Source organism: Dasypus novemcinctus, chromosome 2 (genome assembly GCF_030445035.2).
Source record: "Dasypus novemcinctus isolate mDasNov1 chromosome 2, mDasNov1.1.hap2, whole genome shotgun sequence".
Taxonomy (NCBI): Eukaryota; Metazoa; Chordata; class Mammalia; order Cingulata; family Dasypodidae; genus Dasypus; species Dasypus novemcinctus.
The window spans coordinates 80,992,257-81,019,786 of NC_080674.1; the positions used below are offsets into that span (position 1 = coordinate 80,992,257).

The 27,530-nt window shown below is 36.5% G+C and overlaps 1 protein-coding gene across 9 annotated transcripts in view; it reads left to right on the forward strand.

Moving 5' to 3' along the window:
- The first annotated feature begins 1,570 nt into the window (after positions 1-1,570).
- TENT2 (terminal nucleotidyltransferase 2) overlaps positions 1,571-27,530 on the forward strand; it is a 66,041-nt gene continuing 40,081 nt past the window's right edge. For 2 of the 9 annotated variants that reach the window (XM_058275373.2, XM_058275384.2), the window contains exons 1-6: positions 1,629-1,959; positions 2,108-2,275; positions 7,392-7,458; positions 9,466-9,642; positions 9,855-9,944; positions 12,299-12,536. In XM_058275373.2, coding sequence (XP_058131356.1) covers positions 9,503-9,642; positions 9,855-9,944; positions 12,299-12,536 — 468 coding nt within the window. In that variant the 5' untranslated portion in view covers positions 1,629-1,959; positions 2,108-2,275; positions 7,392-7,458; positions 9,466-9,502. Of the gene's footprint in view, positions 1,960-2,062; positions 2,276-7,391; positions 7,459-9,465; positions 9,643-9,854; positions 9,945-12,298; positions 12,537-27,530 lie in introns of all 9 variants that reach the window. The other 7 variants (XM_058275386.2, XM_058275378.2, XM_058275380.1 and 4 more) reach the window with 7 other exon arrangements.

Below are 27,530 nucleotides of genomic sequence, written 5' to 3' on the forward strand. Positions count from 1 at the left end.
TGTGTTATCCTCTTTATATATCGTGGAATAGCTAAAATTTTGTTGGTAACTTTTGCATCTATGTTTATTGGGAAACTAGTCTGTAGTTTGCTTTTTGTGCATTGTCTTGAACTTGGGTATCACTGTAATACTCATATAACAAGCTGGTATTTCCTCCTCTTCAATTTCCTGGAGGACTTTATGTAGAATTGAAATTATTTCTTCCTTAAAAAATATACTATGTTAACACTATACAAAAGAAAGCTGGATTGGCTATATTAATATCAGACAAAGTACACTTCAAAGCAAAGACTATTACCAGAAAAAAAGGGGATCATTTACAATCACTATACAATACACAACTCTAAATGTTTATGCAACTAATAGCGAAGCTTCAAAGTACATGAAGCATAAACTGTTAGAACTGCAATTATAGTCAGAGATTTCAATAGTCCTCTCTTGTTAATAAAGTAGAAAAAAATCAGTAAGAATTAGAAGATGAGCAATAATATTAACCAACGTGGTGTGACTGAAATTTACATTTTACTCAACAATTGCAAAATACACATTCATTTTAAATGCACATGAAACATTTACATAGCAGTCCATATTCTGGGCTGTAAAACAAGTCATAATAAATTTAAAAGGATTTAAATCATGCAGTATATATTCTTTGACCACAGTGTTATTAAAATGGAAATCAGTGACTAAGATATTTGGAAAATTCTTCAAAATTTGGAAACTAAATAACACCTTACAGATAATCGATGGGTCAAAGAAGAAACCAATAGGTAAATTAGAAAGTATTTTGAAATGAAGGAAAATGGAAACATTTCAAAATGTGTGGGATGCAGCTAACCTAATACTTAAGACACTGATCCAACTAAATATCTATACTACAAGTGAGGAAATTTCTCAAATCAATGACCTCAGTTTCCAATATAGGAAACTAGAAAAAGAAAAGCAAATAATTCAAAACAAGCAGAAGAAAGCAAATCATTAACATGAGTAAAAAAAATCAATGACATAGAAAACAGAAAAGTAGAGAAAAACCTCTATTTTGAGCTCAGTAAAATTGGTAAGCCTTTTGCCAGATAGATCAAGGAAAAAAAAAAAAAAAAAAAGATGGCATAAATGGCCAAAATCAGGAATGAGAGGTTAAACAGACTCAGCAGATATTAAAAGAATAAAGGAATATTGTTAACAGCTTTACATTAATAAATTCAACAGTTTAGATATTTTCAAACTACCAAAGTTCACTCAAGAAGAAACATCAATAAATATTTATGAATGTTAGTTTTCTCCCCCAAGTTCAGTGGAGGCGAGAAACAAAGCCTAATACTGATCTGGTGGAGAAGAGTGAGGGAGAACTCGTTCAAGAACAGCATCTCCGTGGACGAGTCAAGGGGCTGAGACACGAAGGACCTGTAAAAAATGTGAACTCGTGCAGTTGGCCAGCCTTCCATTTATTGCCTGATCCAGTCACCGGGCACTCCTGGCCCCTTCCCAACCGCGCTCGCAACGGATCAGCATCCAGAGCCACCAAGTCCTCACCCGCACTCGTGCGCCTGCGCATTCAACCATCGCGCTCGCAGAAGGGGGTGGGGAAGGCCGTGGGCGGAAGTGTGACCTCTCGTTCCTCGCAGGCTCTTTCTATCCGGGGTCACGAGGATCTTCCGGTACCTCTGACAGGGCGTTCTACGCCGCGTTTTCGGCGACTTTTTGGTCTTCCGCTTCTTGCCACCGTTCCCAACGTCCCACACCCTTACGGATCTTGCCTCTCCCGGTCTCTTACCTCCGCTGGCAGTCGCTCCCAGAACGGATCGCAAGTGAAGCCGGCCTAGCTGTCCCGCGGACGACTGCCCCTTTTGGTGCGGGTGAAGCTGTGACCGGGAGCTCTCCGCCGTTGCTGCCCCGGCGGTGGAGCCCCTGGGCGTGCAGTGCCGATAAGCCCTGCCTACCCTTTCCCCAAGGACACCTGTGAGTTTAGGGGCTTTCAGAGAGGGACGCGACCCTGTAAGGCCCTGGTCGGGGGTGGGGCGTGGGTAACTTTTTCTGAAATGTAGTGTTTTGCTTTGCATAGGAGGTTCCAGTTAGTTATCCTGGACTTGTGGTCTTCCCCCACTAGGCTGATGAATATTTTTGAAGAATATTAGGATCGCTGACGTCTCTTCGTTGTGTTCTCTTTTTCGCGAACTCACTCCACTACACCCCGCCCTGCCGTTCGTCCAGGACCAAAAGAGGAAGATTGTTTTGGGACCTCTACTGGTGTTTCACAGGGTGGTGAAGAGCTAAGGTAAATATCTTGTTTAATTAACAAATTAAAAAGGCATTTGTCTTTAATATTATTAGTTAAACGGGCATGGTATTGTCTCCGTTTTCACTTTACAGGAAAATGCACAGGGTAAGGCTCTCTATCAGATAGTTGTATACCCCTTTTCCCATTTGGCTTTGTAGTTAGGCTATTCTTATATCTAGACAAGAACACAAGGGCCTTATGAGTCTCACAACTTCTGGATAATCCAAGTTCCCTGTTTTGTTTTCCCTTCTCAGCTCTTTGTTTAAAATAATTATTTAGTTTTCGTATGCTAATGGGGTCAGCAGAGAAAAAACAGAGAAATGGTAAAACGCAAGCTGAATTGGCAACTTGTTAAAAATGTGTGGTGTACAATTTTGTGAGGAAAGAGATCATAACTGATCACTGAGTTTGTGTGTTTGCATTGCAGGTAACACAATATTTTAGAACACACCATTTTGTATGGTTCAGTGCCACAAGGCTTTTGATTAATAGCCACAAGGCTCTTATTATGTACTGATTAATAGTCAGTGATAGCATTGGTGGTTTAAGTAGTTCCTATTATATCTGATCTGGAAATATATGAGATAGGTTTATGTGAAATAGGCAATTTATCGGTCATTTAAGAAATGTCCACTTGGAACTCATGTGACTAGATTATTTTTAAAATATTTGTTTGGAGTTTTAGCCTTAATAAAAAGGAATATTCATTTCAAAACCTACATCTGAATTTTGGCAGTGGGTAAGGAGGATTTAGGGATTGGACTTTTTGCATTGTGAAGAAAAGAGGTGGGTTTAGAGGATTAAAGGCATTTGGACAAAGTGGAGAGTCTAGCCATACAGTTCTGGGTTTTGTACTAGGTGGATTCTGGTTTCCATGTCCTGATGAAGGAATTACGTAACTTTGAGAGTTCTCTTTATTTGTTGGGATAGTAGTCAAGATTAGGAAAGAAATTCCAGGCTCTAATTTACAGGACCAAGTAGTGTATTACTAGGAATTATATTGTAGGCTATTTTGTTACCACATGTCTGATTTACAAATTAATGGATAACTTCCCATTGGGTCAGCCTTAGCCAGGAAGCGGTCTTTAAGGTTCTTACTTTCAGTAAAGAATCAGTGCAGTGGAAACCATTCAAAATTTACCTAGATTACTCTATTTTATATTCAAGTACAGATTGAGAAACTGATAGCTTTGAAGCAAAGAAAAATAGGATTCTGGTTATATCTGGATTTTATTTATCTATCATAAAATTTGTCACACCTGCTACCACAGTTAATATGGAATAATGTATACAGAACATTTCCTACTTAGTGAAGAAGCCTTTCTTTCAGAATATAAAATTTTGTGGAGGAATTTAGTGGATTTTATTCTGTGAAACTCAATATTCTGTTTAAAATTTCATCCATTATATTGTTTATGGTGGACTATTGTTTTTGTGTCATTTTTATCTTCATCAAAATTAATGTTGAAATCTGTTAGAAAAAATGTATGAAGAGGAATTAAAATTCATCGGCCTTTGGTTTTCTTCCTTATCTCTGGATTGTCATCCAGTATACCTGTGTTGGGGAGCATTGAATACCTTTGGTTAAATTCCCTGCGAATGGTCTTCCTCCACACTTTGAAGGCTGGCTTGGTTATGAGCCAAACTTCAGAGCTGAGAGTCACACTGAGGAGAACCTGACGGATAAGTTTTAGAAGGACTCTTAAAAACCTCTGATGGTTATCTGGGAATATTCTTTTTGCCTCTTTCTTTCTTCTCCTTCTGGTACTCCCCCAGCGCGTGTATTAATACGCTTGATGTTGTCCCACAGGTTCCTCAAGCTCTGTTCATTTTTCTTCACTCTTCCTTTCATTATCTTTCAGGTTCATGGATCCTTTTGTCTGGCAGCGCCAATGTACTAGTGAATCCCTTCAGGGCAGGGCTTCTTGACCTTTTTTGTTCTGTGGACCCCTTTGCCAGTCAGGTGAAAACCACAGACCCCTTACTAAGTCCACACTATACTGTGTTTTATTTAATGAATTATTCCCACAAGAATAATGTGGTTTTTTTTGAATTTCAGTTAAGGCTCATGGACCCCTGGTTAAAAACCCTGCTCTGAGTTTTTAATTTCTGTTACTGTGGTCTTAAGTGCTGTATGGTTCCTTTTAATAATTTCTGTCTCTCTATTGATGTTCTTTTTGTGTTCCTCTGTTGTTTTCTTGATTTCCTTTAGATCTTTGTCCATGTTTTCTGTTAACACTTTGAGCGTATATAGGACCATTTTTTAAGAGTCTTTGCTGGGAATATCCTACATCTGATCCTCCTGATTGATGGTTTCTAATGCTTTAATCTTTTCCTTACCTGGGTCCTCACTTCCTGTTTCTTTATATGTTTTGTAATCTTTTGTTGAAAATGCACATTTTGATACTTTCGTGTGTTATCACTGGATTTCAGACTCTGAGGCATCTGTTCCTTAAGCTTATATTCAGCTAGTATTATGGCAGAGATTTCTTTGAATGTCAGAAATTCAACAAAAATAAAAAATTGAAGGAAAGGGAAAAAAAACCCATCTCTCCCAGTCATTGCAGATTGGCCTGTGTAAGTATTCAGCTTTATTGCTTAGCCATACAGTGAGTTTGGAGAGGAGCTGTGGCCAGAAGCATAGAGTTTTCCCTGGCCCATTCTTTGCCTGCATCTTTTCTTGGACACACATGTGTAGCCCTAGAAATTCCCCTGTTTACACAGATACGAATGTATTCTCTCCTTAGGAAACAGTGTCTTCTCATGGTTCTGGGTTCTATACTATATGTCCCATAGTAGGCAATCCCTTTGCCCCAGGTAGCCATAACTTGATTGCTCTCCCGTAATGTTCTGGGAGAGCTCTTTTAGCTGCTTTCTATGTGCAGGACAAGTTTTGGGATGGTGAGCCCGTAATGAGTATCCTGTTTCGGGCTTTCAGGCTGCCACTGGACAGATAGGGCCAAACATACATGCTCCCAGTGTATGAACAAGGGTTACTTTGCTTCCTCTGGAGCTGAGATCAAGTACTTGCACTGGCAGTGCAGGTGGGCTCTGTGCTACACTGGTGAGGGGATGGGGTAGGACCACCAAGGGCTCCAGAGATTCTACCAATTCTTTAGGATGACTTTTTCTTTATTGGAGCTTGCCCATTGTAGCAGTTTGGCATTGTTTATGAATTCCAAAAATAGTTACTGGATTATGTTTGTAAACTGGTCTGTCAGAGGTATTTCATTTAATTGATTAAATTATGATGAGAACTTTGATTGGGCCATGTCAGTAGGGCATTAAGTTCCTGCCCCTTGGTGGGTGGGGACTCACAGAGAAAAGACATGGCAAAGGACAGAGTTGGAAGTTTTAAGCTGGAGCCCAGGAAGTGAACACACAGGAGAAGAACACAGAGGAATAGAGACGGCCCCTTAGCACAGCAGAAACCCTGGGGAGAGAGAGAGAACCGTTCACCTGATTGTCTGCAGCTGGCCTTGTGGAGAGAACGTGGCAGGTGAGCCAGAGAGGAGCCCTGGGAGAGTGGAACCTAAGAAGCCTGAACTCTTGGCTGACATTGGCAGCCATCTTGCCCCAACACATGGCAATAGACTTTGGTGAGGGAAGTAACTTAGGCTTTATGGCCTGGTAACAGTAATCTTCTACCCCAAATAAATAACTTTTATAAAAACCAACAGATTTCTGGTATTTTGCATCAGCACCTCTTTGGCTAACTAATACACCCAGTTTTTACAATTCTTTAATGGTTCTCTGAAATTTTGAGAAAGGTGCTTCTCCCAGTTCTTCTTTTTTTTTTTTTAAAGATTTATTTATTTATTTATTTATTTAATTCCCCTCCTCTCCCCCGTCCTCGGTAGGCTGCTCCCTCCTTTGCGCTGGGCGGCTCTCCCTATGGGTGCACTCCTTGTGCGTGGGGCTCCCCTACGCGGGGGACACCCCTGTGTGGCACGGCACTCCTTGCGCGCATCAGCACTGTGCATGGGCCAGCTCCACACGGGCCAAGGAGGCCCGGGGCTTGAACCGCGGACCTCCCATGTGGTAGACCGACACCCTAACCACTGGGCCAAAGTCGGATTCCCCTCCCAGTTCTTCTGGTTCAAAGCTTCTTTGAGGGGCGGGGGGTGGACAGAGCTCTGGAATGTCTATTCTACTATGTTGATTGGGGCAGGCCACAGGACATCTTTTACTTATTTTTATTTTGGATCATAAAAGGTGAAGTCTCAACTTTTATATCATTTTGGTCTTCAAGTCTGAATGCATGAGTTTTTGACCTTATTTGGATCCAGAAGAAAAATAGCCATATTATTTATAGGTATGAAGTATCTGGAATTTTAACTATGAGCTGATTTAAATAAATACTAAAATAGAAGATGTTAGTTCTAGTTTTTCTGAATACAAATTTTTCCCTTTTGATCAGATCTATATATTTTTTTAGTTTTGTTTTTTAATTGGTTTATTATCATTTTTTTTTCTTGATCAGATCTATAGTATCTGTATTCCACCAGAATGAAATGTCAAGCAAAATTCATTACAATGAATTGTATTTAATGTCGTTTTCTCATGAATCCTTTGGAATGGGAATTTTGTTTTGTTAAGCCGGGGTCAGGGAAGCAGAATAAAAAAAAGCCAAGGAAGCAGAATAAAAAAAAGCCTGGGCAAAGGGTAAATCAAAGCTTTAGTTACCAGTCTTAAATCTGACAGCTTGGAATTAATAAAGGCTTCTCTGAAATGCTGCTTTGTTCAAAATATTTGTCCATTTCATCTGAGCATTGAATATCAGGGAGTATGGTTCAGCAGATATGATAGGGTCGATTTTTAAAAAAATTTCCTATAACAAGAGGTAAGGGTCTGCTGAAGAATGTTGACAACTCTTGTTTTCCAGAGGTAATACCTTGTTTCTCGTCCAATTTAGAAATTCAGTTGAAATAAGATCTTACGGTAGCCGAAGACTCTTGTCCACAATCTATTATAACTGTGGAGTGCTGAATCTCACTATATATAGCCAATTTAGGAGAATTTATCTTATAGAAATGGGAAAAACAACAGTAACAAAAAAAAACCCACCAAAAACAACATAGTTTGTATGAATAATTTGTTTGTTTCTTCCCAGATCTTTCTTTTTTTTCCTCATTGTCTCCTGCTCCAGTTTTGCAGCCATCCATTCTCAATCCCCAGAGGTAACTACTGCAATTCTTATAACTGTTTAGGCGATATTTTCCTCATAGCTCTAAAAAAATGCTTTTATCACTTTTTAAAAATTTTCTCCTACTAAAAATGAGGAGTAGTTAGCACTTTTACTCACCCTCTCATCCTCCCTGTCTATATTTGTACATTTCTAAACAAAAACTCTTGTTTCTATCCTATGTTGGTTATTCCTTTTCCTAGATCCCAGACTTTCTTTTCTTTTTGGTACCTTACATGTCTAAAAATAATTTAATTCTTCCTTACATTGATAGTGTAGCTAGATATAGAATTATAGCTTGAAAAGCATTTCTCTTAGAGCCTTACTTAAAGTCTACTGTCTTATGGTTTCCATTGTTGCTATTCAGAAGTCGAAAGTCATTTTTGATTCCTAGTCTTTTGTTTATAGCAATATAAACAATATCGGAAGCTTCTGAAATATTTTATCAACTTCTTTTTCCCTACTATTCTGAAATTTCACCATAACATGTCTAGATGTGTATCCTTTTTATTGTGCTTTGTACTCAGTGAGTCCTCTCACTCTGGGGTTTGGTGTCCTTCAGTCTTGGACATGTTCTTCTTTTACTTATTCGGTAATTCCCTCCTCTATATTTTTTCTGTTCTTTCTGGAACTTCTATCATAATGTTGGATGTTGGACTACAAAGTTTCATTCTCATATTTTCCATCTTGTTGTCCTGCTTCTCCCATGCTCCCTCCAATTTTTCCTTTTTTTTTTTCTTTCTAAGGTTTCTAAGGGATTTCCTCAATGTTATTTTTTAATGTTCATTGGATATTTTTGCTTTCAATTTTGTATTTTTATATAGCTCTTTCTTTTTGAGTACTATACTTTTCATGTTTTCTGCATACAGTATCTTTTCAATTAGTGTTTTTTTTTTTTTAAATTTTCATTTGTCCTTGGTTTTTTTTTTCTTTTTTCTTTTTTAGAGGTACGAGGTACGAGGGATTGAACCCAGGACCTTGTACATGTGAAGTAGGCACTCAACCACTGAGTTACACCCACTCCATATTCCCAGGCCTTTATTTTTTTCTTCTGGTGATCTGTGGATGTTTAAGTGTGAGGTAATAGAAATCTAATTAGAAGGTCTGTGTGCATAGGTGAACCCTGTTGACTAGCAGACTTCATTGTAGGTTAATGAGACAGCCAGCTTGACTTTTCCTCTGTTGATATGTTATTGGTTCTTTGTCACTATATTATGCAGCTTCTCTCTCTCTCTCTTTGGAGAAGAGTTTTCTAATTGCCTGCTTTGACAAGGGGTGTCCAGGTAAGAGTGTAAGCCTATGTATGTAGTTTTCTGTGAGCTAAGAGAGATACTTGTTTTCAGTTTGGTACTTTACACTATCGTTTGTAAATCTACAGTCTCTCTGGATTAGTTCTTACAAAGAATATATGTCCTGTCTCCTGCCTGGTTCTGGTGTTCTGAAAGGTTCTGGGGTTCTGATTGCTTTGTATACAGATATTCTCCATTCCTGTGAAACAACCTGCTTTTTATGAAAGTCCTTTATATAAATTATATAGACTTCTGGGGGATGTCAGAATTTTATAAATAGTTATTAGGTGATACAGTTTCCTTCCCTTGTTTGATCAGATCTGTAAGATGCAAGTCCTAGGAATCAGGTTGTCATATGGTGAATTAGAATTTTCAATAAATTAGATAGAGAATAAATGTAAGAATCTGTAGGAGTTCATTAAATGTCTCTCTTGGATGGTTTCCTTTTTATTCTTAGAGTGTGTGATAATACAGAAAAACAGAAAAATTTAACTTGATTTTCCAAAGGACTGTGATTTTAGGGTAAATTTATTATGGTAAATTCATCAAAATGTTAGAAACTTGCATATATTTTACTGTCATATAAATAATCATATGTGTATAATCCAGTTTAGAATTTATTATTACTAAGTTTTCTTGTTACCTACAGTCATCAAAGAGTTCAATGTCTTATAGCTCTAATAATTTTATATTGTCTTTTAAAATTTTTTCAGGTAGAAGAATGCATGTGCACTTTTAGTGAATAGGAGCATGTTCCCAAACTCCTCAATTTTGGGTCGCCCGCCCTTCAGTCCAAACCATCAACAACATAATAGCTTCTTTGCCCTGTCACCAACTCTTTATTCACATCAGCAGCTTATAGATGCACAATTCAACTTTCAGAATGCTGAGTGAGTATGCTGATGTTTTGGCCTTTATCATTTGCAGATTTCTTTTTCTGTTTGAAATGTTTGTTTTATAGGATCTATTTGAAGTAACTATGTTTTATTTGAAGTAAAAAAAAATGCCATCATATCTTTTGATTAATGGAATACTTAGTTTTTATGAAATTTTTATTTTGGTGAAAAAAATGTATGCTTTTACTATTCTTTGTTTTTGATAGTTTGTCTAGAGCTGTGTCATTACAGCAGTTGACATATGGAAATGTCAGTCCAATACAGACCTCAGCTTCCCCATTATTCCGAGGAAGGAAGTAAGTACGTCTCAATTATTTTAAAAGAAATTTTGCATTTGTGAGAACTATATAACAATGTATCTTGTATTAAAATTGTATTGGCAGTGTGCCCTACAGTTTGGTTTTCTGGGACCTGTGCAACCAGCCCAATTTAAAAAATTTTATATATTTCTTTTAATTTTATCCATCTTTTTGTTGTTTTATTCCTGCCATTGTTAAGTTTCAGGTGAAATCAAGCTACATTTCTTCAGAAAATCTCTTTTTAATGGATTTTTAAAGCTAAATCAAATGGCCTTATTTTGGTTTATCTAAATCTTATACAGACAACATTGCATGTTAATATATATTATTATAGTGAAAATCTCCACATGTTACAAAAATATCACTAGCTAGGATTATTCACCACTTATCGTGTAGTTAGGCACGTTCCACGGCTTTATAAGTATTGATTTGTTTAAGTCTCACAATACCTTATGAGTAGGTACTGTTGTCCATTTTTTGAGGAAAAAAGCACACAGTGGTTAAGTACCTCGTTAATTCAGATAAAAGCGGCATAGCTGGGATTTGAATCCAGCAGTCTGGCTCTAGATTTCATGTTTATGAACACTGTAAATTGTTCTTCAAAGTTGTCATTCTGAAAAGCTACATAATTACAGAAAGCTATATGGCCGTAAAAGTATAGACTTTATCAGATTTTGTTTTAGAAATTGCCTGGATAGCCAGTTTGTGAATCACAAATGAAATTAAATTTTGTATTTTTAAAGCCAATATTGGCGTTCCCAGTAGAAGATATCTAGCACATACAGTTCTGAATGACTTTTATGTTTAAAAAGAAAATATAGGGGAAGCGGATTTGGCTCAATGAATAGAGCATCCGCCTACCACATGGGAGGTCCAAGGTTCAAACCCAGGGTCTCCTGATCTGTGTGGTGAGCTGCCCATGCGCAGTGCTGATGTGCGCAAGGAGTGCTGTGCCACACAGGGGTGTCCCTCACGTAGATGGAGCGCATAAGGAGTGCGCTCTATAAGGAGAGCTACCTGGCTTGAAAAAAGTGCAGCCTGCCCAGGAGTGGCGCTGCACACACACAGAGCTGACACAGCAAGATGACGCAACAAAAAGAGATACAGATTCCCAGGGCCGTTGACAAGAGTGCAGGCAGATACAGAAGAACACACAGTGAATGGACACAGAGAGCAGACAATGGTGGGGGAGGAAAGGGGAGAGAAATAAATTTTAAAAAAAGAAAAAAAAAATATACCCTCACTATACACTTTTACTTGTGAATAGGATTTCCAGTTATTTTTATGAGTCTTTTAAGGAGAGAGGAGTTAGCATAATTCTAAAGGAGTATAATAATAAAACTCTTAAACTGGCTTTAACCCATAGTATTAAAGAGCTTACTTAGGGAAGATGTATAAAGGAATTGGACCAATTTATGTCACATAAAGTATGACCCAGGTGAACAGCAATATAAAAATGAAGTATATATCGTTTTTTTCTAACAATTATTTATTATTTAATTATTTCACCTCAACTTTTTGTTTTGAAAATTTTTAAAGCTCCAGAAAAGCTTAAACAACAGTACAGTGAACTCCTTGGTACCTTTTACCTAATTCATTGGTTTTGCTATATTTGGTTCTCTCTCCCCACCTCCACACCTCTTTTTTCCTCCTGAGCTTTATGCGTGAAATTTTTTATATTCTTTTACTTTCTTCCAAAACACTTCAGTATATTCTTCCTAAAAATAAGGATATTCTCCTTTGCACCCAAAATACATTGATCATGCCCAAGACTTTTGATGTTAATATAATACTATTATCTGAAGTGCAGTTTGCTTTCAAATTAATTGTGTTCAATGTCTGTTAGCTTTTTTTGAAATAAATTATATATCTCCTAATTAGAGCTTTCCTACCTAACAGCCAGAACATAGGTTGATTCAAGGTACCCTTTATATATATATATATATATATATATATATATATATCAGTGAGCTTACCAACCCTATCCTCCTTACATTAGAGTTTGGATCTTTTGTTCTTAGTGGTTCTATAAACAGAAACTTGGGTGCAAAGTGTTCATTGCTGTGATGAAAACACTGATAGTTTAAATGCAAGTGACTAACCTCAATATATACATATCATTTTGTGTTTTCTATATGCATTACTACTACTTACTCTAAGATGTTGAGGGACATTTCTTGTGTTGAAAATGAATAGTTTCATGTAAAATCCATGTAGAGCTAATACTACAGTCTTGCTGAAAGAGTTATAATATTGCCCTTTTCTGTTATGATATTTACATATTTTTAATTGTTTTCTATTTGTAATTGGAAAGTTATATCTTATCACTAAAGTATATTTCTTGTTTTCAGGAGATTAAGTGATGAAAAAAACCTTCCTCTTGATGGTAAACGACAGCGTTTCCATTCACCCCACCAAGAGCCAACTGTAGTTAACCAGATAGTGCCTTTATCAGGTGAACGAAGATACTCAATGCCACCATTGTTTCATGCTCACTATGTACCAGATATAGTCAGATGTGTTCCACCTTTTCGAGAAATACCATTTTTAGAACCTAGAGAAATCACACTGCCTGAGGCCAAAGATAAGGTAAAAATAATACAGATTTCAGTTTTGCATTTTGAGAAGTTAAAATAATATGTTAAAAGTATCAGAAATATCTAATATTCTGGATTAAGTGGAACATGCCCTTTTATGCACTGTTTAAAATACTATTCAACTCAGTTTTCTGTCTAAATATTTGATTTTTGTATGCTGTTTTATGTATAGCTTATGAACTCAGATTTTCCCTGATTCATAAAAAACTGGAATTAGAGCTTATATCATTTGATTTTTTTAGTGTAGAGAACTCTGTTGTTACTTATTATAAGAAAATTAGTTTTCAGATAGTTTTTGTAATAAAATGTTGAAAAGGATTTTATTTGGTATATTTCTATTTATCATGAGAGTTTGAATGTCAAAAAATAGAGAATCCAAAAGTCACTGGAGGAAGTAGTATATTCAAAGTGAAATAATCTAGAAGACTTCATCTAAACATTTGTAAACAGCATTTTAAAAGAAATGAAATGGAATTATTTAAATAATTATTCTTCAAAATGACATTGTCGGGATTGGGAAATGTGTAATTCAACACTCAATATTAGAAACTTATTCTTCCCCGTCCTCCTGTCCTTCATCTATTTCATAAAAGAAAGAAAGAAAAAGAAACCCAACACCTAGGTAATTGAGAAGTATTTAATAATATAACTATTTGCACTCCTGTGGTTTATAATTTTTGTTTTTGCATTTCAGAATTCCTTAGTTCTATTATTTATTCTATCATTGCTTTTTTAAATTGAAGTACAGATTCTGTCAAAAATTATAAAATTTACCTTTCTATAATATATAATTTATGGTTTTTAGTATATTCACAAGGTTGCACAAATATCATCTCTGTCTAATTTGAAAACATTTTCATCACCACCAAAAGAGACTGTACTCAGTAACAGTCATTCACCATCCCTGTCCTCTTCTCCATTAGTCCCTGGTGACCACTAATCTATTGTCTATCTCTATGGATTTGTCTATTCTGGACATTTCATATAAATGGAATTATAAAAAATGTGGCCTTTTGTGTCTGGTTTCTTTCACTTAGCATGGTGCTTTCAAGGTTTCTCCATGTTACAGCATGTATCAGTACTTCATTCCTTTTTATGGCCGAATAATATGTCATTATATGGATATACCACATTGTTTATTCGTCAGTTAATGGACATTTGCATTGTTTCAACTTTTTGGCTGTTATAAATATTGCCACCATGAACATGTGTATACAAGTCTTTTTTTTTTTTTTTAGGGGGTGTTGGGGATTGAACCCAGGACCTTGTACATGGAAAGCACATGCTCAAACACTCAGCTATATTCAATCCCCAATATCAAGTTTTTTAAGCAGATGTATGTTTTCATTTCTTCTGGTTTTATACCTAGGAGTGAAATTGCTGTGTCATATGGTATTTATTGATTAAATTTTTTTATGATTGTGGTTTTGTATATATATATAAAACAAATTTGCCATTTTAACCACTTTTAATTGTACAATTCAATGGCATTAATTACATTCACAGTATTATACAAATATTACCACTGTCAGATATTCCCAAAACTTGTATCACCCCACACAGAAAATCTTTATCAAACAATAACTCCCCATTTCTGCCTTTCTTCCCCCACCCCCAACTCTTGGTAGCTCTAATGTACTTTCTTTCTCTCTGAATTTGCCCATTCTAGGTATTTCATGTAAGTGGAATCATAAAGTATTTGTTCCTTTATTTCTACTGTATCTCACTTAGCATAATGTTTTCAACGTTTATTCATGCTGTAGCATGCATTATTATTTCATTTCTTTTTATGACTGAGTAATATTCCATTGCATGGCTGTACCACATTTTGTTTATCCATTCATCTCTTGATGGACAGTTGAGTTTGTTTTTTTCAGCATTACAATAGCCAAAAGGTAGAAACTGCAAAGGTAGTATTTCTTTTCTTTCTTGAGAGGAAGCCCTGGATGCACATGCTTATTTATAGTTGTCTTAGATCTATAAGGAGTCCTTCTTATGCAGCAGCCAAGTTGAGGGCTTTTTTTCTTTCTTAAGAATATTATAATTCTGCAGTGACAGCTGTACTTACAAATTAACCCAACTTCCATGTTAAATTGACATGATTCTCCTTTTTACCAACCTGCAATAAGAATGACAATCAGAATTTCTGTAGTAGATTAAAATTTGTATTTATTTAGCATTCAGCAACTATTTATGAGTATTAATTACATACTAGGCAGGAGAGATACAAGAGTATGCTAAATATATGTGGTTTCTTTACCATGGAACATATGATATAGTGAGAGGGAAAGCCTTTAAAAAAATAATCATGCAAATCACAGTTTTTAAAAGTACATATTGATAAGTGCTTTGAAGGAAAATTACAGGGTGCTGGGATAATAATGTATTTGTGGGCTTAAGTAAGGCCGATTTGAGGAGGTCATGCCTCAGCTGAGATAGAAGGATAAGTGTTAATTTTGCCACTGAATGAAACAATATCGACTAGAGAAAATTCCTGAAGTGCCATTATGCAGTCAGTTTAGTATGATTATTATGACCTAAATAGTTGATGCCTGTTATTTAACTAAGGAGATTTCATATTATACATTCTAGTTATTTTTGTTTGTTTTTAGAATTGTAAGAACTTTGAGCTATGTGAAATGTTTCTCTAAATTTAAGGAATAGAAGTCTTATTTCTGCGTATAGGTACATTTCTCTTAAGTCTTCTCTCATCTGGAATGTATTTGTATATTTGTTCCAGGTTAAGGTAATACGATTTGATATTGTCAGTCTCTAAGTAATTGGCTAGATTGTGTGGTTTTCTTATAAAAACCTATTAGATCACCATCTTAAATAGTCCTTTGGGAGAGAAGAAATGTTTCTATTCAGCAGATATCCAATCTGTTAATTTGTGTTGTATTTGTTGGCCATATTTTGTTTTGATTAGTTTATTTTCCTAGTTTGATCTTTTTTTGTAGAAGGGGAATCCCAGGATATTAAAAAAAAAAGTCTCTTTCATTGCCAAGTTACCCAGAACAACTCTGCCTTCCTAAAGTGGATATTCTAAATATGATAAAGGAAAACTTTTCAAATGATGGGTCAGACTTTTTGCCTGGTCATAGTTTATGGGGAAGGAATAGAGTGGGATGATTGAAAATATAGGAGGGAGACCAAAAGATTGATGTGCCTTTAAGGTAACCAAAGACTTGGGTACATAAGTATTGGTTAAGGGATAAGCTTTGAACAAGGGAAAGGGACCAGCTTTTCTAAAAGGAGAGGTAAAGAGATGTGATTCTTTCAGATAGGTTAGTGTGTATGTTTGGGATCAGAAAGCTGAGGAATTTCAGATCCTGTATCCTCACGTTTCCTAGTAATCTTTGCTGTGAGGATATCTGCTAAAGAAAGTAAGATAAATGTAGGGGGCGTGAGGAGAATAGTAAAGATATATTTGAATGACGATGGTGACACTGAAAGCAATATCCAGTGAGAGACATGGAAGTAATGGCCGAGTCATGCTGAGTGCCAATGTTAGATTATATATTGAGAGGCTACATCTTTATTTTCCCTCTTTATTTTTTCGTAATAATAATTTTTATTTTTAGAGAAGTTTTAGATTTGCATTTACGGAAATATTACACCAAAAGTATAGGGAATTCCCACATAATGACCTACCCACAAACCTGTACACATAGTTTCCCCTGTTATTAATGTCTTATATTAGTGTGGTACAATTGATGAACCAAATTGTAGCATTGCTACCAACCAAAGTCTATAGTTTACATTATGGTTTGCACTTTACACCATTTTATAGGCTTTGGCAAATGTGTCTGTCATCCCATTATCATATAGAACAATTTCCAAATGCACATTGGTTAGCATATGATAATAATCCCTTTGTACCAGGGAGGCTCATCTCTGGGAGTCATAAACCATATCAGAGAGAAGGTACTGTGTTTAATTTCTGAGTTTGGGTTAGAGAAAGGTCACATTTGAGTAAAAAGAAGGTTTTCTAGAGGTAGTGCTTAGGCATTAATGATAATTAGGTTAAGTTTCATTTTTACAGGAACAAGATTCATAAGTATAAGCATTAAGATCAAGGGCTTGGCATATAGGTCTGTTTTATTAGGCATGGTTTATATATTCCAGAGGTTTTTGCCATTTTATTTGAGAAAGTAGCAGGGCATTCCCAGGATAGAAGTTTAATATTTTGTTAGCTACTCTGTGGGCCTCTATCTATCAAGAAGCCATACCTATGACAGCACAAATACGTTCATATCCCACAGAAGTCTGTTTTAGGTGCATTGTTTCTCATATATAATCACACTATCAATACCCTATACTATAGTACTTTTGTTATAGATCCTGAAAGAACATTCTTACATTTGTATTCTTAACCACAATCTATGGCCACCCCATAGTTCACTGGGTTATGTAGTTGTCCATTTTATCCTTGAGCTTTCCATCTACTACCATGGATGGCCCAAAACTTCCCCTTTGAACCATGTTCACATTCATACTTCAGCGCTGTTAATTACACTCATATATTGTGCCCCCATCACCTCTATTTCCAAACTGTTACAATCAACCTAAATAAAAATTTTGCACAGATTAAGCATTGACTCACCAATTTCTACTCCCTTTCTATCTCCTGGTAACCTATCTCTAGACTCTCTGTACATGAGTCTGCTCACTATCCTTAGTTTATGTCAGTGAGATCACGCAATATTTGTCCTTTCATGTCTAGCTTATTTCACGTAACATAAGATCCTTGAGCTTCATGCATGTTGTTGTGTCAATACTTAGTTCATTCTTAAGCTGAATAATATTCTATCATATATATATACACACACACATTTTGTTTATCCATCTTTTGTTGGATACTTGGGTTGCTTCCATCTTTTGGCAATTGTGAATAATGCTGCTGTGAACAATGGTGTGCATATTCCTGTTCATGTCCCTGCTTTCAATTCTTCTGGGTATATACCTTGTAGTGGGATTGCTGGATCATATGGTAATTCTATACTTAGCTTCTGAGGAGTGGCTAAAGTGTCCTACACAGTGGTTGCACCATTCTACATTCCCACCAGCAGTGAATAAGTATTTCTGTTTCTCCACATCCTCTCCAGCATTGTAGTTCTATTTTTTTTTCAATAGCAGCCAGTCTAGTAGGTGTCAAATGTTGCCTTGTAGTTTTGATTTACAATTCCCTAATAGCTAGTAATGGTGAGCATATTTTCATGTGCTTTGTAGCCATCCCCATTTACTTTTTGGAAAAGTGTTCAAGTCTCTTGCCCATTTTTTAGAAAAGGTCGTTTGTCTTTTTATTATTGAGTTGTAGTATTTCTTTTTTTTTTTCTTAAGTAATTTCATTTTTATTTACATAATTTACTTTTTTTAGCTTTATTTTGTATGTTTAATAATTGAAAGTATAAACAATTAAAAACTGAAAAGAAAACACAGTTGAATAAAAACATACATTTCCCAATTAAATGTACAGGATACCTATAAAATTTTTTTTTGAATCATACAATATGTTACAAATATATTTGGTTCATATTAGTGTAGTCATACAGTGTTTGTCCTTTTGTGTCTTGCTTGCTTCACCTAACATAATATCTTCCAGATTCATCCATGTTGTCATATGCTTTACGTCTTTGTTTCTTCTTACAGCTGCATAATATTCCATTGTGTGAATGGACCACAGTTTGTTTATCCATTCTTCTGTTGATGGATACCCGAGTTGTTTACAACTTTTGGCAATCATGAATAATGCCGCTATGAACATTGGTGTGCAGATGTCTGTTCATGTCACTGTTCTCAGGTCTTCGGGGTATATACCCAGTAGTGGTATTGCAGGACCACACGACAAGTCTATATTCATCTTTAAGAACTGTTAAACAGTCCTCCACAATGGCTGTATAATTTTTCATTCCTACCAACAGTGGATAAGTGTTCCTGTCTCTCCACATCCTCTCCAACACTTGTAGTTCTCTGTCTTAATAGTAGCCATTCTGATAGGTGTGAAATGATATCTGCATTTCCTTAATCATTATTGATGTTGAGCATTTCTTCATTTTTTTTTTTTTTGCCATTTGTATTTCTTCTTTGGACAAATGTCTGTTCACGTCTTTTGCCCATTTTTTAAATTGGGTTGTTTGTCTTTTTATTGTTCAGTCATAACATCTCTTTATATATTCTGGATAGTAAGCCTTTATTGGATATGTGATTTCCAAATATTTTCTCCCATTGAGTTGGCTGCCTTTTCACCCTTTTGACAAAGTTCTAGGAGGTGCAAAAGTATTGACTTTTGAGGAGGTCCCATTTATCTGTTTTTTCTTTTGTTGCATGTGCTTTGGGTATAAGGTCCAAGAAACCACCACTACTACAAGGTCTTGAAGATGTTTCCCTACATTTTTTACTAGTTGTTTTATGGTCCTGGCTTTTATATTTAGGTCTTTGATCCATTTTGAGGTGATTCTTATATAGGGAGTGAGATAGGGGTACTCTTTCATTGTTTTGGTTATAAATTTCCTGTTGTCCCAGTACCATTTGTTGAAGATACTCTTTTGTCTCCTTAACATTAACTTGGTAGGTTTGTCAAAATCCAGTTAACCGTATAGGTGAGGGTTTATTTCCAGGTTCTCAATTCTGTTCCACTGATTGATGTGTCTTATCTTTATGTCAGTACCATGCTGTTTTGACCACTGTAGCTTTGTAATATGTTTCAAGGTCAGGCAGTGAACTTGCTGCCATGTTGCTCTTCTTTTTTAGAATGCTTTTGGCTTTTTGGGTGCACTTTCCCTTTCAAATGAATTTGGTAATTGCCTTTTCTAATTCTACAAAGTAAGCTGTTGGAATTTTCATTGGTACTGCATTGAATCTATATTATGGAATGTCTTTTCATTTGTTACAAATGTTTAGGTCTTTAAAATTTTTTTTAGCATTGTTTTGTAGTTTTCTGCATATAGGTCCTATACTTCTTTGGCTAAATTAATTCCTAGGTATTTGAGTCTTTTTGTTGATATTTAAAATGGATTTCTCCCCCTGATTTCCTCCTCACACTGTTCATTAGTGTACACAAACATTACTGATTTGTGTGTGTTTATCTTGTATCCTTCCACTTTGCTGAACTCATTTATTTGCTCAAGTAGTTTTATCGTGTATACTTCAGGATTTTCTAAGTACAGGATCACGACATGAGCAAATAGTGAGAATTTTACTTCCTCTTTTCCTATTTGGGTGCCTTTTTTTTTTCCTTGTCTAATTGCCTTAGCTAGAACTTAGTACAATATTGAATAACAATAATGACAGTGGGCATCCTTGTCTTGTTCCCGATCTTAGAGGGAAAGCTTTCAACCTTTCTCCAATGAGTATGATGTTGGCTGTGGGTTTTTCATATATGCCTTTTATCATATTGAAGAATTTTCCTTTTATTTCAATTTTTTGAAGTGGTTTTATCAAAAAAGGATGCTGGATTTTGTCAAATGCCTTTTCTGCATTGATTGAGATGATCATGTGTTGTTTTTTCCCTTCAGTTTGTTAATGCAGTATATTACGTTGATTGACTTTCTTAATGTTGAACCAGGCTGGCATACCAGGAATAAATCCAAGTTGGTCGTGATGTATAAGTCTTTTGATATGCTGTTGGATTTGATTTGCGAATTTGATTTTCAGGTATTTTGTGGAGAATTTTTACATCTATGTTCATTAGAGAGATTGGTCTGTAATTTTCTTTTTTTGTAGTATTTTTAACTGACTTTGATATTAGGGTGATGTTGGCTTCATAAAATATGTTGGGAAATTTTTTCTCCTCTTCTGTTTTTTGGAAGAGTTTAAACAGAATTGGTGGTAATTCTTTTAGAAAAGCTTGGTAGAATTCACCTTTGAAGCCATCAAGTCCTGGACTTTACTTTGATGGGAGATTTTTTTTTTTTTAAAGATTTATTTCTCTCCCCTTTCCCACCCCACCCTGGTTGTCTGCTCTCTGTGTCTATTTGCTCTGTCTTCTTTGTCTGCTTCTGTTATTGTGAGCAGCACGGGAATCTGTGTTTCTTTTGGTTGCGTCATCTTGTTGTGTCAGCTCTCCGTGTGTGCGGTGCCATTCCTGGGCAGGCTGCACTCTCTTTCGTGCTGGGCGGCTCTCCCCATGGGGCACACTTCTTGCGCGTGGGGCTACGCAGGGAACACCTCTGCATGGCAGGGCACTCCCTGTGCACATCAGCACTGCACATGGGCCAGCACCACACCGGTCAAGGAGGCCCAGGGTTTGAACCGCAAACCTCCCATGTGGTAGACGGACACCCTAACCACTGGGCCAAGTCCGCCGCCTGATAGGAGATTTTTGATAACGAATTCAGTCTCCTTAAATGTGATTGGTGTGTTAAGTTCTTGTATTTCTTGTAGCATCAGTGTAGGGTGGTTGTGCATTTCTAGGAATTTGTCCATTTCATTAGGTTGTCTAGTTTGTTGGCATACAGTTTCTTATAATATGCTCTTATGATTTTTATTTCTGTGGGGTCAATTGTAACTCTCCCCTCCCCCCCTTGTTTCTGATTGTATTTGTTTGTATCTTCTTTTTTTCTTTGTTAGTCTAGCTAGGGTTCTGTCAATTTTATTGATCTTAAAGAACCAGCATTTGGTTTTGTTATTTTCTTTTTTTTTTGTTCTCAATTTTATTTATTTCCCCAATTTTTTTTTCTTTCCTTCTTTCCTTCTGCTTGCTTTGTGATTGGTTTGCTGTTCTTTTTCTAGTTTCTCTAGTTGTTCAGTTAAATCTTTGAGTTTAGCTCTTCTTTTTTAATATAGGCATTTAGGGCTATAAATTTCCCTCTCAAGACTACCTTCACTGTATCCCATAATTTTTGATATGTTGTGTTCTCATTTTCATTTGTCTCTATATATTTACTGATTTCATTTGCAATTTTTTCTTTGACTCACTGATTATTTAGGAGTGTGTTGTTCAGCCTCCACACATTTGCAAATTTTCTTTTTTTCTGTCTATTATTGATTTCCATTTTCATTCCATTATGATTTGAGAAGGTGTTTTGTATCATTTCAGTCTTTTTATATTTATTGAGAGCTGCATTGTGCTTTAACATGTGGTCTGTCCTGGATAAGGATCCATGGACACTTGAAAAGAAAGTATCACCCATGAATTTGGACGTAGTGTTCTGTATGTCTGTTCGGTCTAACTTGTTTATCAAATTTTTTAAGTTCATTGTTTCCTTGTTGATCTTCTGTCTAGTTCTATCTAATGATGTGAGTGGGGTGTTCATGTCTCCAACAATTATTGTAAAGATATCTCTTTTTCCCTTAAGTTTTGCCAGAGTATGTCTCATGTATTTTGGGGCACCCTTGTTTGGTGCATATATATCTATGATAGTCATATCTTCCTGGTGGATTATCTCTTTTATTAATAAATAATGGCCTTCTGTATCTCTTATAACTTTTTTTCATTTAAAGTCTGTTTTGTCTGATATTAGTGTAGCTACCCCTGTTCTTTTCTTGTTACTGTTCATGTGGAGTATCTTTTTTTAACCTTTCACTTTCAGCCAGTTTGTATCCCTGGGTCTAAGGTGAGTTTCTTATAAGCAGCATATGGGTGACTCATTTTTCTTTCCCTTTCTGTCAGCCTGTATTTTTTTATTGGTGAGTTTAATCCATTCACATTCAATGATATTACTATAAATGGCACTGTTTACTTCCTCCATTTTATTCTTATATGTCGTATTTTTGTCTGTTTTTTTACTCTTTTGGTTATCCTTTCTGCTATTCTTTCTTTTATATTCCCCTTCTAGCCTGTCTCTCCCTTCTTTTTCTTTCAGTTTCTAAGGCTTCCTTTAATATTTTCTGTAAACTCTCTTAGTTTCTGTTTGTGAATATTTTATACTCGCCTTCATATTTGAAGGATAGTTTTGCTTGATAAAGAATTCTCAGCTGGCAGTTTTTCTCTTTTAGTATCCTCATTGTATCATAGTACTGCTTTCTTTCCTCCGTGGTTTCTGAAGAGAAATCTGTGCTAATTCTTATTGGGCATCCTTTGTATGTGATGGTTTGCTTTTCCCTTGCTGCTCTGAGAATTTTCTTTTTATCTTTGGTATTTGACACTCTGAATAGAATGTGTCTTGGAGTAGGTCTATTCGGGTGTGTTCTGATTTGGAGTACGGTACACTTCTTTGACATATAAGTTCGTTTCTTTCATGAGTGTTGGGAAATTTTCAGCTATGATTTCCTCAAATACTCTTTCTGCCCCTTTTCCCTTTTCTTCTACTTTTGGAACTGCCATGACACTTATGTTGTTATGTTTTGTGTTCTTATTCAACTCTCTGAGCCCCTGCTCAAATTTTTCCATTCTTTTCTCTCTTCTGTTTTAGCTCTTCTGTTTCCATATCACTTATTCTTTCTTCTGTCATTTCTGGTCTGTTCTTGTATGCCTCAAATGTGTTTTAGATCTCATGTATTTTGTCATTTGTTCCCATGAGCTCTGTTACTTTTCTGTTTAGGATTTCAGATTGTTCTTTGCACTCACTCAGTATCTTCTTGATGTCATTTATCTCTTTGATCATATTGTCTTTTAATTTGATTTTGAAAATTTGTGCACATTCTCACTGATTAGTTCTCTCAGATTGTGCATCTCTTCAGAGGCTTTCATATATTCCTTTTTTTGGGCCATGTCTTCTGTTTTCTTAGTATGGCTCGTAACTTTTTGCTGATATCTAGGCATCTGATTGGGATGTAGTTACTCAGACGCTCAATTTCTTTTTCTTTTGTAGGGATTTAGTGGCAAGAGGCTGTTTGTTACCAGTGCTCTTTACTTCTTGGCTTGACTGGATTGTTAGGATAGTCCTGCTAGTTGCTCAAAACTAGGCACTAGACTCATTAATTGGTTGTAGAGTCACTTCTTAGGGCCTTCGGGAGGGAGAATATAGAGGCTGGAAAAAGCCTCTCTTATTATTATTTATAAAGATTCATTTTTTATTTATTTCACCCCCATTGTCTGCTCCCTCTGTGCATTCATTGTGTGTTCTTCTGTGTCTGCTTGCACTCTTGTTGGCAGCATTGGGAATCTTTGTCTCTTTTTGTTGCGTGATATTGCTGCGTCAGCTTTCCACGTGTGCGCTCCTGGGCAGGCTGTGCTTTTTTATACAGGTTGGCTCTCCTTACAGGGTGCACTCCTTGTGTGTGGGGCTCCCTGTGCGGGGATACCCCATGTGGCATGGTGTGCCTTGCACGCACCAGCACTGTGCATGTGCCAGCTCACCACATGGGTCATGAGGCCCTTGGTTTGAACCCTGGACCTCCCATGTGGTAGGCGGATGCACTCATCAGGTGAGCCAAATCTGCTTTCCTCTCCTACTTAATTTTAATTTTCTTGAGTGCAGTTCCTTGGTCTGCCAGATGATGGCGCTCTTTTGCAGCCCTCAGTTCAATTTCTGGCCGGAGTGTATTTGTTGCAGCACACACTGTATCAATGTGATAGAGCTTCCTCTCTGGAGGCAATGAACCCGCAATTTAAACTTTGTGTGAGAAGTTCTCCAGCCTTCTCCGGCAGCCTCCTTCCTTTTCCTGGGTTGGAAGGATTTCCTCTCCCCTCTGAGTCTTCAACAATATGTCAGACCCTTAGTAGAGGAGGAGTTTGGGAAGGTTTATCCATTTGTTGGCTCCAAGGCAAACAATGGTGCAAACCACCTGGCCTGAAAGGGCTTCTGGGACACAGCAGAACAACTTTCGAGTCAGAAGCTGAGTCATCCTTAGGCTGTGTCCCTCTCTTTCCCCTTTCCTGGGTTAATAGATCCTTGGAGCCCACTTTGTCTCTAGTTGCAGGCCCAGAGCCCCGAGAATTCTAAAATGCCTTTAGTGTGGGGGATGGTGCTGGCAGTAGGAGCCACTGGTTTCAACTCACAGTTCTGTTGTCTTGATTTCCCTCTGTCCTTCTCTCCTTTGGGCAGTGTCCTCCCTTCACCTGATGTCCTAAACTCTAGAAGATCTTTTTTTAGGCTGTTTCAGCCTTCCCTCCAGCAATTTTTTCTGGAGAAGTGAGTCCCGTGTCATTCTAGTCTGCCCTCTTCCTGGAATGAGTCCCGTGTCGTTCTAGTCTGCCCTCTTCCTGGAAGTCCCCAGGGTTTCTTTATATTAATATATACTAGGGTGTTAGACCCTTATTGAATATGTAGTTTCAAAATATATTCTGTCATTGAGTAGGCTGCCTTTTCTCTTTCTTAACAGTCTTTCGAAGCACAAAAGTATTTACTTTTGAGGAGGTCCCTTTTATCTGTTTTTTCTTTCATTGCTCATAGTTTGGTATAAAGTTTATGTAAACATTGCCTACCATGAGATCTTACATTCTTCTAGGAGTTTTATGGTCCTGGCTTTTAAATTTAAGTCTTTGATCCGTCTCGAGTTAATTTTTGTATAGGGTTTGAAATAGGTATCCATTTTCATCTCTTTTGTTGAAGAGACTGTTTTGTCTCAGTTCAGTAGGCTTGACAGCCTTGTCAAATACAGTTGGCCATGGATGTATGGGTTTATTTCTGAACTCTCAGTTTGGTTCCATTGATCAATATGTCTGTCCTTGTGCCAGTACCATGAAGTTTTGACCACTGTAGCTTTGTAGTATGCCTTAAAGTCAGATAGCATGAGTCCTCCAACTTGGTTTTTCTTTTTCAAGGTATTTTATTTTCTTGTTTCTTTCCCTTCCAAATAAATGTAATAATTGCTGCTTCATTTCTGTAAAAAATGCTGTTAGAATTTTTATTGGAATTCCATTGGATGTGTAAATTAATTTGGGTAAAGTTGACATCTTAGTATTATTTAGTCTTCCAATCTGTGAACATGGTATATTCTTCCATTTATTTATGTCATCTTGATCAGTTTTAGCGGTGTGTAATTTTCCATGTGCAAGTCTTTATTTACGTTTATTCGTAGATATTTGATTGTTTTCGTTGCTATTGTAAATGGAATTTTTTTCTTGATTTCTTCCTCATTGTGCTTATTTTTAGTGTAAAGAAACACTACTGATTTTTGTGTGTTCATCTTATATCCTGCCACTTTACTGAAATTATAAGCTCTAGTAGCTTTGTTGTAGATTTTTCAGGAATTTCTATATGTAGGATTATGTCATCTGCAAATAGTGAAAGTTTTACTTCTTCCAATTTGCATGCCTTTTATTACTTTTCCTTGCTTAAGTGCTCTAGCAAGAACTTCTGCCACAATGTTGAATAATATTAGTGACAGTAGGCATCCTTGTCTTGTTCCAGATCTTACAGAGAAAGCCTTTAGTTGTTCACCGTTGAGTATCATGTTAACTGTGAATTTTTCATATACGCCCTTTATCATTTGTGAAAGTCCCTCTGTTCCTGTGTTTTGGAGTGGTTTTATTAAGAAAAGATTCTGGATTTTGCTGAATGCCTCTTTTTGCTTCAATAGAGATGATCATGTAATTTTTCTCCTTCAATCTGATAATATGGTGTATTATATTAATTGATTTTCTTGTGTTGAACCACCCTTGCATGCCTCTGATAAAACCCACTTGATCATGGTGTATAATTTGTTTGATGTGTGGTTGGATTCTATTTGAAAGTATTTTGTTGAGGACTTTTTCATCTAAATTCATTAGAGAAATTGGTATGTAATTTTCTTTTCTTGTAGCATCTTTATGTGGCTTTGGTATTAGGGTGATGTTGGCTTCATGAGTTAGGTAATGTTCCTTCCTCTTTGAATTTTTGAAAGAGTTGGAGCAGAATTGGTATTAAATTATTTTCAAAATGATAGGTAGAATTGCTCTGTCAAGCTATCTGGCTCTGGGCTTTTCTTGGGATATTTTTGATGACTGGTTCAATTTTGTTATTTGTGTTTAGTCTGTTGATGTCTTCTATTCTTTTGTCTATGTAGGTTGCTTGGGTGTTTCTAGAAATTTGTCCATTTCACTTAAGTTGTCAACTTGTTGGTATACAATTTTTTTTTAGTATCGTCTTATGATATTCTACTTCTGTGGAATCAGTGCTGATGTTCCTATTCTCATTTCTGATTTTTTTTATTAGCATCTTCTCTTTTCCTGTTAGACCAGCCTAAGGGTTTGTCAGTTTTATTAATCATCTAAAAATAAACAGCTTTTGGTTTTCTTAATTCTATTGTTTTTTAATTCTCAATTTCATTTAATTCTGTTCTAATCTTTATTTCTGTCCTCCTTGCTTTCCAGTTAGTTTGCTGTTCTTTTACTAGTTTCTCCAGATGTGCAGTTAGGTCTTCGATTTTAGCTCTTCTTTTTTAATGTAGGCATTAGGGCTTTAAATTTCCCTGTGAGTACTGCCATTGCTGCATCCCTTAAGTTTTTGTTTTTTTAAACAAATCAATTTTATTGATACATATTAATAAAGCATAAATCCATTCAAAGTGTACCATCATTGATATTTGGTGTAATCTCATATTTGTGCGTTCATCACTTCAGTCATTCTTAGAGCACTTTCATTATTCCAGTAATAATAAACAAACAAAACTCATTACCTCTCAGTCTCTGTGCTTCCCCTACCATACGTAGCTGCTATTCTGTTTCCTTCTCTCTAGTATATTGGTATTTATATTTTGTAAAAACAGTCTTATATATGCAGTATATGCACTATCACACAATTCGTGTTTTACATGAGGTTTTACTCTCATTTTTTTAAAAAAAGATTTTATTTTTATTTATTTTTCTCCCCTTTTCCCCCTCCCCCCTGTTGTCTGCTCTCTGTGTCCATTCACTGTGTGTTCTTCTGTGTCTGCTTGTATTCTCATCAGGCAGCACTGGTGATCTCTGTCTCTTTGTTGCATCATGTTGCTTCATCAGCTCTCCGTGTGTGTGGCACCATTCCTGGGCGGACTGCAGTTTCGCATGGGGAGGCTCTCCTTGCGTGGGGCCACTCCTTGTGTGGGGGACAGCCTTACATGGAAGCATCCCTGCTTGGGCTGGCACTCCTTGTGTGTAGCAGCACTGCATGTGGGCCAGCTCACCACACAAGCCTGGAGGCCC